Raw genomic sequence first — 14,698 nt, forward strand, 5'->3', positions numbered from 1 at the left:
CGGGTAATAACAAAGAACAAATGTGTGCCTGAGGGGAAATTAACTTTCATACAGCCACAAAGAGGTGAGAAATTACACCAATATTAGTGGACAATTTGCACTAATGTAAATAAACATAGATGATGGAACATATTCCCTTTTGCTGACGTGATGAACCTCTAAGGGGACATAAATATTTACCATCTAAACCATGTGTGACCTCTCACCTCTCTGGCTGTAGAAGTGTTCTTCCTAACCAGTCCCTCAACAGCTCTCTGACTGAGCTCCACCCTCACTGGGTCTTCAGAGGAGAGGAAGGCTGAGGAGGGATGGAAGGATGAATGGATCAGTCAGTCAATAAAGTGTAGAGCTGCTGTCTATGCTGTCTGACAAAATCACTATTTTAGTAGTTCATTAAAGTAAATAAGGCTTTATGACTGCTGAATACCAACTATCAATCACTTAGATCATGTATTTTCAGGTAGAGATACATCCTTGGGACGTCCCTAGCCCATTGAAGTTGACATTTAAAATGGTTAAGGTAGGGGTTAAGGTTAGGGTTTAGGGTAGGGATGTCCCAAGGATCCCAGATTGCATTGACCATTGTGCATTCTTCTGTCTCTTTTACATAGCAGGTAATGGGTTCTGAACTTGAAAATATGAAATATCCTTATTCATGTCACTGTTTGAGGGGAATGTAGAACGTTTACATTCTGTCAGAATGTGTTATTGTTAGACATCAGGGATCCTATGGAAGGAGAAGGGCCACAGTCTGGAACAAGTCAACAGGACAGCTGTGAGGTGGGGAGGAGAAGGGCCACAGTCTGGAACAAGTCAACAGGACAGCCGTGAGGTGGGGAGGAGAAGGGCCACAGTCTGGAACAAGTCAACAGGACAGCCGTGAGGTGGGGAGGAGTGAGGAATTTAGACCGAGGTCAGGTCAGGTGAAGTGAGGAAGAACTCATGTGACTAAAGTTCTGCCTAGCAACAGAGGTGTAATTCAACATCAGTTAACCGTCTCACCTCATACTGTATTGGAGCAGCAGCAGCTGACTGCCCAGTTCAACATCAGTTCACCGTCTCACCTCATACTGTATTGGAGCAGCAGCAGCTGACTGCCCAGTTCAACATCAGTTCACCGTCTCACCTCATACTGTATTGGAGCAGCAGCAGCTGACTGCCCAGTTCAACATAAGTTCACCGTCTCACCTCATACTGTATTGGAGCAGCAGCAGCTGACTGCCCAGTTCAACATCAGTTCACCGTCTCACCTCATACTGTATTGGAGCAGCAGCAGCTGACTGCCCGGTTCAACATCAGTTCACCGTCTCACCTCATACTGTATTGGAGCAGCAGCTGACTGCCCGGTTCAACATCAGTTCACCGTCTCACCTCATACTGTATTGGAGCAGCAGCAGCTGACTGCCCCGTTCAACATCAGTTCACCGTCTCACCTCATACTGTATTGGAGCAGCAGCAGCTGACTGCCCGGTTCAACATCAGTTCACCGTCTCACCTCATACTGTATTGGAGCAGCAGCAGCTGACTTGATCGTTGATGCTAATCATCATGTTTGAATCTGAGAGTAAATAGAGCCGACTACACTCTAAAAATGAAGGGTTCAACTGGAGTTGTTCTCAGATCCCCTAAGAACCGTAGGGTTCTTGGTCAATGAAAAACATCTCCAAAAGGTTCTTCAAATAACTTGTTAGAAGGTGGGTTCATCGAGGAACCTCCGTTGTTGCTGGACTTCTTCCGGGAACTTCGCAATTACAACTGAAAATGATGGTGACAAGTTTGGATGCGACAACAGTTAAAAAGGTTAAGTTTGGTTGATGTTTGTCTCTGAATATGTCTCGAAATAATTTATTATAATAATATAACATGCTAATAATGAATAACGAAGACAATGATGGTTTTCTGTGAATATCTTCCATAACGTTACTATAGTTAATGAACGTAAATATTAGAAAGCCGGGTTTGACCGTCGGCGTTGTATGAGCTACAGTACAGTACCGTTAGCTAGCTAGCTAATGTTATGTCCTAACTAGGCACAACTAGGTTTGGATTATCTCCTCAACTATATTCATTCCCATATATTGTATATCGTTTCCATAAACCCAACATGGCTGTACACTCATTAATGTGAGTTTCCAATCTAGAGCAGTTCTCACTTTTGTGATAATGAACTAGCTAACGTTAGCTTCGTTAACTAACTAACTAACTAAGGACGGTGACCTGTCCAGACGAGATGTTACAACGAACTGAATCGTCAATGGAGGTCTTCCTCTTTATATAGCCTGCTACAGCATGCAATACTATTAACTCACAAGGGGGCATAACGTTACATGTACAATACTATCCCATTTAGGAAACGTTACATGGACAATACTATCCCATTTTGGAGACGTTACATGGACAATACTATCCCATTTTGGAAACGTTACATGTACAATACTATCCCATTTTGGAAACTTTACATGTCCGCCCCCTTGTGGAGGGAAATTAATATCTTAGATGGTAGCTGTAGATGGGATTCAAATGCATAATGGTATTAATACAGTGTCTAGACTACCTCTTTTGTATTAATGCCCTTCAGAATCCAAACACAGTATTGCCACGCAGCAAAATGTTGAGTATAATCTTTCAAGTCAGCCTGATAAAATATTGAACAATTTGTGTACAAAGATATCTTGAAATGTGATATTAGGCCTTTATGGCAGTACTGTTACTGTATGGCAGTACTGTATTGGCTACTGCTTTCTCCAATATGTTCTTCTATTTTACATTGAATGTCGATGCCATTTATCTTTCAATATTTATTTAATATATGTATATATGTTTTAATGCTTGTAAGACTATTCTTAGACACATTTTCTCTTCCTTTGAAATTCTTATAGGACAGAATATGGACACAATGCAATTGGGATCAAGAAGAAGGTACAGATATGTTGTAGGACAGCTGCATTTGAAGTGTACATTTAACCTACATAGCAGTCAATACAAACTGAAATCTATTAGCGTACAAATGTGTGCAAATGATCTTCTCAGAAATGAATAAAGTCCATGGAATGGATATAGACAAAAAGATAATTCAAGGACTATCAGAGGTAGAGAGGCGAGGCAGGGGTGAGGACATCATCCTGCTATTTTGACAGTCCCTGAAGGACAATACAGAAGAGGGATTTGCTCTTATTCCTTCCCTTTCTCTAATGTATTTTGTAATAAAATTAGCAAGTGTAGTAAGATCATTGCTTTACTTTACTAGGACTGGAGACCACAGCAGCGATTCTGCTCTTGCCCAACCTCTTCAATGAGGACCCGAATGGCCTTTATGTCCATGACAAGGTATGTCTATACACCAATCATCTGTTTCTTCATTAACATAGGTGTGCATGCTTATATAAAACTACAGCTGAACATTTTTTATGTTCTTTGTTAATTGTATGTGTATTAATCTTTTCTTACTTTTGTTGACACAGATTTCACCGCTCTTCACTCCTTTACTGCACATCGGTGGAAATCCATTTCTTTAGCGAGTTGGGGTGAAGTTACTGTGTTCTGGGGATAAGAGAAGTTGGGGTGAAGTTACCAGGGCCGGTCATAAAGATGGAGAACTTCCTAACATAACTAAGTGGATACGATATACACACTAAAGCTGAAACATCTGTATTTAGCATCAAGTCTACAATATTGTTAGTTTACCTATGATTCATTTTTAATGTTGTTTTTATTGTACATCATTATTATTATTTGTTTTTAAATGTCATGAAAATCACTATACAAAGTAAATGTATTATTTATTATGGTCTGACATGTCTGCAGAAATGTTGCAATTTGGTAATGTGTTTTGTTTGGTAAATTGTTTTGTAAATATTAATTCACATTTGTGGTGCCACTAAATAAACAATGAATTATTTAAATCAATATTGTCAATATTGTTATTATTAAAATACGTTTTAATAATGCAGGGAGGGTGGACAGGGAGTTAAAAAAAATTAATAATGATATACACACTAAAGCTGAAAAAAATCTGTATTTAGCATCAAGTCTACAATATTGTTAGTTTACCTGTGATTCATTTTTAATGTTGTTTTTATTGTACATCATTATTTATATATTTTAAATGTCATGAAAAGCACCGTACAAAGTAAATGTATTATTTATTATGGTCTGACATGTCTGCAGAAATTTTGCAATTTTTTTTTTCTAATGCGTTTTGTTTGGTAAATTGTTTTGTAAATATTAATTCACATTTGTGGTGCCACTAAATAAACTAAGAATTATTTGAAACATCAATATTGTCAATATTGTCAATATTATTATTATTAAAATATTTCTTATAATGGAAAGAGGGTGGACAGGGAGTTTAAAAAATGAACCCCAAAAGGTTCTTTGAGGAACCATGATAAGGGGTTCTTCAAATAACTTTTAGGGGTTCCTCCACAGTTCCAATTTCAAGAACCCCTAAAGGATACTCCAGGAACCTTTACTTTTTAGAGTGTATATTGATAAAAGTCACCTTGTCCGAGAGACATTTACATAGTTATAGACAGCCCAATTTGGGATGACTATTTTAGGGCGAAATGGCGTCACAACAGACAGACCTGATATCGCCCATAATTCAACGTCCTTTGACGTCACGTGCTGACTGGGTATGACCAAAGTTATTCTATTTAGCTACACTTTGTAGTACATTTTTTACACTATAATCAATGTTTCTGATGCCACATTGCCCGTTTTCAAAGGGAGTCATTGGTTTGTAGGGGAAGTCGCTTGTAGGGGCAGCCTCCCCCCCCCCAGACCTTAAGGGCAGTTTTATTTCAAATATAGTACCCGGACGGAGAAAGTCCAAAAAGCATTTTATAGTTACATCGTTAGGGTAACTTCCCCTAAAGTGGACACACCCCCATCAGTTTCTGAGACAACTGGCCAGACTTTGTAGACTGTTTAATAATGCTTAAACCTCATCTTTATCAAATGATCCATTAAAGATACCAACTCAAAACCTACGTTCGTCTACATATGGGTTGTTTAAATTGTATCTAATTATATTTCCAGTATTACTTTATCAAATCTCTAGTAATCATTATACACACATACAATTCATCATATTTTCATATATTCACAGAATCCATATAAAACGTGAGAAATTCTCAGGTAGTCACGACAACCATTCCATTTGCTTTTTCAAGGACTCTCCACAGCTACGAAGCAGCTCTCCAAACATACTCCCAGCAGAACAAAAAATAAACTTTTGTTTCCCGGACAATGACCATGGGATCCTCAACGGTTCTATATTCTCCCAGAGACCGCGGCAAAATCAAGCCTCCCAGGAACAATAGACCTTCCGCTGCTTTCTAAAATATCAACCCACTTATTATCCACATTTCAATCATCTGATTAAGCAATTTTCTATATGTTACTATCCAGACGACAGATTAAGACTCATTTCCACAGTCACACAACTCTCATATCACAGTCACTCAACTCTCATATCACAGTCACACAACTCTCATATCACAGTCACACAACTCTCATATCACAGTCACACAACTCTCATATCACAGTCACAACTCTCATACCACAGTCACACAACTCTCATATCACAGTCACACAACTCTCATATCACAGTCACAACTCTCATATCACAGTCACACAACTCTCATATCACAGTCACACAACTCTCATATCACAGTCACACAACTCTCATCAGTCACACAATGCTATTCTCAAACATACCTAATCAATTAGTTGTTTTTCAACAATATTTTAACCTGCAGGAATATTTTCACATTTCTATCTCATGGTTAGTTCCTAGAATAATGCAACACATACATTTACATCTTTCAATACTTCTAAAATGGGATCCAGGTTTAAAATAATTACAGGTTTAAAACAATTACAGGTGCACCTTACTATCTTATACTATATCATAAATGGTCTTAACTAGTAAACACAGATTCTAGTTTTCATCCAGTTCACACAGATAGCTGACTCAGCCTCAGATTCTACTGACTGGGCCCTGTTTACACCTCCACACAGGAATACACACTCAGAGCCTCCTGACTGGGCCCTGTTTACACACTTCGGAAACAGAGCAGATGAACCCACCTTTAATCTGAGTGGATACCACAACTCAAACCTAGTTTTTTTTTTAAAGAATGAGGTGAGCAAAACATGCAAGTGCAGGCTCAGAGTGTGTATTCCTGTGTGTGTGTGTGTGTGTGTGGGGGGGGGGGCACCTTGGAGGTGTAAACAGGGCCCAGTCAGTAGGCTTAGTGTGTATTCCTGTGTGGAGGGTGGTCTCCCTCAGATCCCAAGTTAGAGGGATCCCTCGTGCACCATTTACCCAGGTCATCAGGAGTCAGGTCATTTACCCAGGTCATCAGGAGTCAGGTCATTTACCCAGGTCATCAGGAGTCAGGTCATTTACCCAGGTCATCAGGATTCAGGTCATTTACCCAGGTCGTCAGGTCATTTACCCAGGTCGTCAGGAGCCAGGTCATTTACCCAGGTCATCAGGAGCCAGGTCATTTACCCAGGTCATCAGGAGCCAGGTCATTTACCCAGGTCGTCAGGTCATTTACCCAGGTCATCAGGAGCCAGGTCATTTACCCAGGTCACCAGGAGCGGTCACCAAGTGAAGATTCACATCCCCATCGCCAAATGTGGTGGTTAATTTCTTCAATATCAATTGAGGAGACAAACTTATCACACAAGTCAGAGTTATTCTTAAACTAAATCTTTATTCACTTATAAGGGAGCAGGTCAATACAACGTACACATATAAAGTGAATCAATTGAGTGCCCTACAATAATGATGGCTGGTGGACCCACGGAACAAAAGTACAAAGGTCTTTTATAGCCCTTTCAACCTACATGACGAACAACAGATGTATAGAACGGGTCACAAGGTTAAGAGTTGTATGAAAGATACTTATAATTCTCAGCAGACAGTATCTGCTGTTAAAACAGTACTCTTTGTGTAGAGACCAGGGTCTGGCCCTGGGGTCATCTCTCCCTGGTACCATATAGAACAGAAACATTAACTCATGCTCTGGAATGCGGTCTCTTTAGGTTTTATCACCCAAAAGACATTGTAAATCTCCTGTCAGTGTTTTCTCCCAGAGGCCCATCCTCAGTAGAACACACAGACACAATAGTTATAAGAACCCTCTATTCTGTTGCATAAAACAACCATTTGATGCAATAAAAGTATTATAACAATGTTGCAGTTTTGCTCTCACAGTGTCCACTGAAAGTTGACTAGTAACAACAACTGGGACCTAAAAGACACCCACCATGAGACCCACTATATCTGCCCAAGAAGAGGCAAAAAAAGAAAACCCCACACCAAACTTAAAGACAGGAAGTAAACCAAAATGGTGGAACAACTAAAGGTGTTGACTCTCCACATGTATCAAGACAACTGGAGCACTGGGCCAGACACTCTTAAATAGAACCTGGACCAGCTCAGGTGAAACACCTTCCCACTAACGAGATGGACAAGCCAGCACAGGTGTAACACATACTGACTAACGAGGTGACACCAATCAGTGCGTCCTACGTGCTAACGAGCTAGACGTGCTAACGAGCTAGACGTGCTAACGAGCTAGACGTGCTAACGAGCTAGACGTGCTAACGAGCTAGACGTGCTAACGAGCTAGACGTGCTAACGAGCTAGACGTGCTAAAGTCCAACCTCAAAACATAAATGGAAAAACCAAAGCCTGTAACACCTTCCCCCTTAAGACAACAAATATATCCTATATTTTTGTTGGACAAGTTTGCTCACCACCAACAGAAAACAACTTGCTGTCAACAATTAAATACAAGAAAAAACACGTATTTCTAAATAATAATATACAATCATGTAATTTTTTTCTCCATTTTCTTTCTATAGAATCATAAAATTCACTAGTTCTAGAACTCTCGTCTTCCTAAAACTCACTAGCTTCTAGAACTCTCGTCCCCTTGGAACAAGCCCAAACGAAACTCAAATCAAATTGTATTAGTCATGTCTGATTTCAAGCGCAAACTCCTGCAATATCTCGATAGGCATGTTGTTGGATCAGGGCCCAGTCCCCAATGTCATGCTCTTGTACATTTGGGTTGGCACATCTGAGAACGATCCCTGATATTCTAAAAGCAGGATAACAATGTCAATATAATTGTACCCAAAAATGGTCAATTGGTTGCATAAATAATTATGATTACTAAATGTTTCATGAATTGTAAATATTAAATATCAAACCAAATGTACACCCCTTTGTTAATATGTATTGGCAATAATTAACTTAAGGGTGAGGCATGAAATAATAAAACGTATCTTTTGTCAGGCTGAATGTTTGAAATATGAGGTGATTTGAGTCCTGCTTCTTCAGTAGTGGAATAAAGACAATTAGCACTTGAACGTTGCAAAGAAATACTGGAGTGATGTCAGATTGTTAATAAAATTGATTATAGCCATGTGTATTTAAAAAAATGTAAACCTTCATTTAACAGTAACCGAAAGGTTGCTGGATCGAATCCCTGAGCTGACAAGGTCAAAATCTGTTGTAGAAAACAGCCAGATGCATTTTGATTCAAGTGCGTCACCAACGTGGTAAGTGTAACCCAGCTCTTTTTTTGTTAGTCACTTTTTGTTAAATCTCATAAATAGTAACTCTTCCATTTCAGAGCCTGGATTTTCCCGCTGAGGCTAATATCCATATCATGCTGAAATCAATAGAACAGGGGACAAACGTTTAGGGTTCTACATTGTGACATCATTAAAATACTCCTTCTACAATGTTAAAACATTCTACATTGTGACATCATTAATATACTCCTACTACAATGTTAAAACATTCTACATTGTGAGATATCATTGATATCATGAAACAACTCCTTCATGTATGTATTTTCTGATGTTTGATCAGATAACTTTTATCAGAGTATCTCTTCCCACATTGAACACAGCTATAAGGTTTCTCTCCTGTGTGTCTCCGCTGGTGTATAGTCAGATAGCTAGATGTAGTAAAACTCTTCCCACATTGATCACAGCTATAAGGTTTCTCTCCTGTGTGTGTTCTCTGGTGTACTGTCAGACTGCCAGACATAATAAATCTCTTCCCACATTGATCACAGCTAAAAGGTTTCTCTCCTGTGTGTAGTTTATGGTGGGATTTCAGGGAGCTTGACTGAGTAAAACTCTTCCCACATTGATCACAGCTATAAGATTTCTCTCCTGTGTGTGATTTCTGGTGCATCTTCAAAGTATGTGATGTTGAAAAGCTTTTTCCACAATCTGAACAGTGGTGAAGTTTCTCTCCTGTGTGTCTCCGCTGGTGTATAGTCAGATAGCTAGATGTAATAAAACTTTTCCCACATTGATTACAACTAAAAGGTTTCTCTCCTGTGTGTGTTCTCTTGTGTACTGTCAGATTGCTAGAATTAATAAATCTCTTCCCACATTGATCACAGATAAAAGGTTTCTCTCCTGTGTGTAGTTTACAGTGGGATATCAGGGAGCTTGACTGAGTAAAACTCTTCCCACATTGATCACAGCTATAAGATTTCTCTCCTGTGTGTGTTTTCTGGTGCATCTTCAAAATCTGTGAAGTTGAGAATCTTTTTCCACAATCTGAACAGTGGAATGGCTTCTCTCCTGTGTGAACTCGCTGGTGTCTAGTCAGATGGCTAGATGTAATAAAACTCTTCCCACATTGATCACAGCTATAAGGTTTCTCTCCTGTGTGTGTTCTCTGGTGTACAGTCAGATCTCTAGACGTAATAAAACCTTTCACACATTGATTACAACTAAAAGGTTTATCTCCTTTGTGTGTTCTCTGGTGTACTGTCAGATTGCTAGACTTAACAAATCTCTTCCCACATTGATCACAGCTAAAAGGTTTCTCTCCTGTGTGTAGTTTACGGTGTGATTTCAGGGCGCTTGACTGAGTAAAACTCTTCCCACATTGATCACAGCTATAAGGTTTCTCTCCTGTGTGTGTTCTCTGGTGTGATATCAGGTTGGTTGAATGAGTAAAACTCTTCCCACATTGATTACAGCTATAAGGCTTCTCTCCTGTGTGTACTCGCTGGTGTATTTTAAGGTCTGATGAATATTTGCAACGTTTCCCACAGTCAGAGCAGCAATGAGATTTCTTCCCTGTGGGTCTCTGCTGGTGTTTCTTGAGGTGTTCTGATGTGGAGAGACTCTTCTCTAACTTGTCAGCATCATGATGTTGTTGAGGCTCCCCAGAGGATCCACGATAGTCACATCTCTCTCCTGTGTGAACGACAATGTCAGATGGTTAAAGTGCGCACACAATTTTGGTTGCAGAATCACCTCCCTGCTAGTATATCTAGTAATGAGGAAACCACTAGTTATGGATGTAGTATATCTGGTAATGAGGAAACCACTAGTTATGGATGTAGTATATCTGGTAACGAGGAAACCACTAGTTATGGATGTAGTATAACTGGTAACGAGGAAACCACTAGTTATGGATGTAGTATATCTGGTAACGAGGAAACCACTAGTTATGGATGTAGTATATCTGGTAATGAGGAAACCACTAGTTATGGATGTAGTATATCTGGTAATGAGGAAACCACTAGTCATGGATGTAGTATATCTGGTAATGAGGAAACCACTAGTTATAGATGTAGTATATCTGGTAATGAGGAAACCACTAGTTATGGATGTAGTATATCTGCTAAAGAGGAAACCACTAGTTATGGATGTAGTATATCTGCCTGGAGCAAAAATGGTGAGCGAAGATTTTAGTTTTTCACAATGTATTCTGAATATTACAGCTCACTATCAGCGCAAGATCAGGAGGAAACTCACATTAAGTTCTGTGTCTATTCACTAATTCACCACCATGGTGGAAAACTCAGGGGAGTTCTCATAGGCTGACAGCAAAAATAGCCTCCATTTACCGGTAGCTTATGAGTGCATTTCACATTTTACTTTTGGATTATAATTGTAAGGCTCGCTTGAATCTCTTGGGGCTAGGGGGCAGTATTTTCACGGCCGGATGAAAAACGTACCCAATTTAAACTGGTTAGTACTCTTGCCCAGGAAATAGAATATGCATATTATTAGTAGATTTGGATAGAAAACACTGAAGTTTCTAAAACTGTTTGAATGGTGTCTGTGAGTATAACAGAACTCATATGGCAGGTAAAAACCTGAGAAAATTTCAACCAGGAAGTGTAAGGTCTGAGAACTGTAGTTCTACTTTTGAATACCTAGAGAAACTACAAATACTTAGGGGTCACGTTGCACTTCCTAAGGCTTCCATTGGCTGTCAAAAGCCCTCCGAAAGTTGTTTCATACGTATCCAGTAACCGGGCAGAATATAGGAGCTCAGTTACTGAGTGGAGGACAAAGGGTTTGGAAATGCGCAGTCACGTGAGCGCGCCTTTCCTTATTTTTCTTCTGAAATGAATACGCTATTGTCCGGTTGGAATATTATCGCTTTTCTATGAGAAAAATACCATAAAGATTGATTTTAAACAGCGTTTGACATGCTTCTAAGTACGGTAATGGAACATTTAAAATTTTTGTCTCTGGTTCCGCGCTCGCGTGTTATTCCTTTGGATAGTGCTCTTAACGCACAAACAAAACTGAGGTATTTGGACATAAATATGGATTATTTGGAACAAAAACAACATTTCTTGTGGAAGTAGCAGTCCTGGGAGTGCGTTCTGACGAAGATCAGCAAAGGTAATACAATATTTCTAATACTAATTCTGAGTTTAGTTTGCCTCGAACTTGGCGGGTGTCTGAATAGCTAGCCGTGATGGCTGAGCTATGTACTCAGAATATTGAAAACTGTGCTTTCGCCGAAAAGCTATTTTAAAATCTGACACAGCGTTTGCATCCAGGAGTAGTCTATCTATAAATCTGACACAGCGTTTGCATCCAGGAGTAGTCTATCTATAATTCTTAAAATAATTGTTATGTATTTTGTCAACGTTTATGATGAGTATCTCTGTAATATGTGTGCTCATTCACCGGGAGTTCTGGAGGCAAAACATTTTATGACATTTTCTGAACTTCACACGCCAATGTAAAATGCTGTTTTTGGATATAAATATTAACTTTATCGAACAAAACATACATGTATTGTGTAACATAATGTCCTAAGAGTGTCATCTGATGAAGATCATCAAAGGTTAGTGCATCATTTAGCTGTGTTTTGGGTTTTATTGACATATATGCTTGCTTGGAAAATGGCTGTGTGATTTTTTTTTTTGTCTATGTACTCTCCTAACATAATCTAATGTTTTGCTTTCGCTGTAAAGCCTTTTTGAAATCGGACAATGTGGTTACATCAAGGAGAATTGTATCTTTAAAATGGTGTAAAATAGTCGTATGTTTTAGAAATTGAAATTATTAGATTTTTGCTGTTTTGAATTTCGCGCCATGCTAACTTGTCAAGCAATCCCGTTAACGGGATCCTATCTCGAAAGGGTCCCCAACAGGTTAATATGTTTGTGTTTTTGTCTCAAATCAACTGCTTTAAACTTAAACACTTCAACCACTAAAATGCTCTTTGGCTAGCTTTGCCAACAGCCTGACAATGAGGGTTTTTACACTAAGTGTTTAACAAATTGGCCCATAACTTCACCAAACAATAACATAGACCTAGGACTATAAATCATTTAATATTTCAGGTGAAACATGGAAACTAAAATGTCTTTGTCATGACATTTCATAACCTGATCACCAGATCATTTTGTGAATAATCCCACTAGGCTACTCTGTAATGTGTTGTCATTCTAAATGTCCTGAATAAAGGAAAATAGCTCTGTGTGTTGTACAATAGCCTATCCATCAAGGAACAGTTCTCTACACATTATGAGCTAAGTATCTCTGTGTCCAAACAGACTAACGAGACCCCACTGTAAATCAAGCAGACAAAAACATTATAAACACCAATTTGTTATGGATGTTGGATCAAATGTGGAGCACAGCATAACTGTCTTTACCAGAGTAATGAATGAAGAATCACTTTGGTTGTTGTTGCATGTCGTGATGTTTGTCATGTGACTGTCATTCAGGAAATGATTTCCTAGATGAGCTGATGATAGTTGAACACGTGACTGTAACTAAACAGCTACAGTATTATGTGTAATTATTGAAGAACCACATTAATGACAGTAATCCATTTGGGTGTTGTCAATAAAGTTAAGGTGACTCAGTTAAAACCATTAGATTTTGCATACTCTGAAATGATTTAGGATTTCTGTGCCCATGAAAACTGTTTTCCCAGCGTAATATAAGGAGACACTAAATGTTAAGTAGTTAGAGAGCATTTCAGAGATCTGAATACAAAAAACTGTCTGACAGCAAGATCCAGTATTTAAGTTGAAGTTCATCATATGACAAGCTTAATGTTATGACTGTAACTACTGTTCCCTGAAGGAGGGAAACTAGGTACAACATACTATTAAATCCACGCCTCGCTGGAAGCCCCACCTTCCACAGGTGATGAGCGTGAGGCTCGGATTTATTCCTTCAATGTAATACCGCTCTTCACCGACCCAGGAAGGGGTGGGGCCAAACAGGTGTTGTACCTCGGTAGAAATGGTAAGATAAATTGGCACTCCAAATGGAAATGGAAAAAGTTTGCCGATTTTACCGGAAACTTCAGCAGCATAACTTCAGAATTGACGAAGGCCAGCAGCAGGTGGGGAATTGGTTATTTTCTTCTGGTTATATTGATCTCTGGCTTCCTCAAGTCATTTGTGTGTGTTAATTATTTAATCAAACGCTTGAAGCATCAGTTCAGTTCAAGTTCCGCACATACAGTTGATTTTATTAAACACACGGGGTGTGTCTATATGAACAAATACACGTCATAACATTTCAACCAATCAATTGGTAGAAATAAAATACTATTTTTTATTTTTATTTGGGACAGCCCCAGAACATAGTGCATTCAGACCGCTTCCCTTTTTACACATTTTGTTACGTTACAGCCTTATTCTGGTCACATTTTTTTTTAATGATCAATCTTCAGACAACACCTCAAAATGACATCACAATACCCCATAAAATTCAGAAGAAAGTTTAGAAATGCTTGCATACCAGTGGTTTTATTTCTGTAGAACATGCTAGTACGCTACAGTAGATTGTATCTCTCTAGGTCATGCCAGTAGACTACAGTAGGTTGTATCTCTCTAGGTCATGCCAGTAGGTTACAGTAGGTTGTATCTCTCTAGGTCATAACTCTCTAGGTCATGCCAGTAGGCTACAGTAGGTTGTATCTCTCTAGGTCATACCAGTAGGCTACAGTAGGTTGTAACTCTCTAGGTCATGCCAGTAGGCTACAGTAGGTTGTATCTCTCTAGGTCATGCCAGTAGGTAACAGTAGGTTGTATCTCTCTAGGTCATGCCAGTAGGTTACAGTAGGTTGTATCTCTCTAGGTCATGCCAGTAGGTTACAGTAGGTTGTAACTCTCTAGGTCATGCCAGTAGGCTACAGTAGGTTGTATCTCTATAGATCATGCCAGTAGGCTACAGTAGGTTGTATCTCTCTAGATCATGCCAGTAGGTTACAGTAGGTTGTATCCAAGTGGAAACAATTATCAACCCAATGTGGAAAGTGTTGAATTTGGTCAACAACAAAATGAATGGCTTATTTGCTCCGTGAGGTTTACTTGATCTAACAGAAGTTTCATAATGATTAAGTTGTTACGTGGACACGTGACATACC

The 14,698-nt window shown here is 39.1% G+C and overlaps 1 protein-coding gene across 1 annotated transcript in view; it reads right to left on the reverse strand.

Moving 5' to 3' along the window:
* The window catches only part of LOC115186493 (zinc finger protein 271-like), a gene marked incomplete at its 3' end in the record, with an annotated part of 32,200 nt that extends 18,105 nt beyond the window's left edge, over positions 1–14,095 (reverse strand). The window contains exons 1-2 of the mRNA XM_029746114.1: positions 14,071–14,095; positions 8,947–10,218 (exon numbers count right to left, since the gene is read on the reverse strand). Coding sequence (XP_029601974.1) covers positions 8,947–10,218; positions 14,071–14,095 — 1,297 coding nt within the window. The remainder of the gene's footprint in view (positions 1–8,946; positions 10,219–14,070) is intronic.
* Positions 14,096–14,698: the final 603 nt, after the last annotated feature.

Source organism: Salmo trutta, unplaced genomic scaffold (assembly GCF_901001165.1).
Source record: "Salmo trutta unplaced genomic scaffold, fSalTru1.1, whole genome shotgun sequence".
Classification (NCBI taxonomy): Eukaryota; Metazoa; Chordata; class Actinopteri; order Salmoniformes; family Salmonidae; genus Salmo; species Salmo trutta.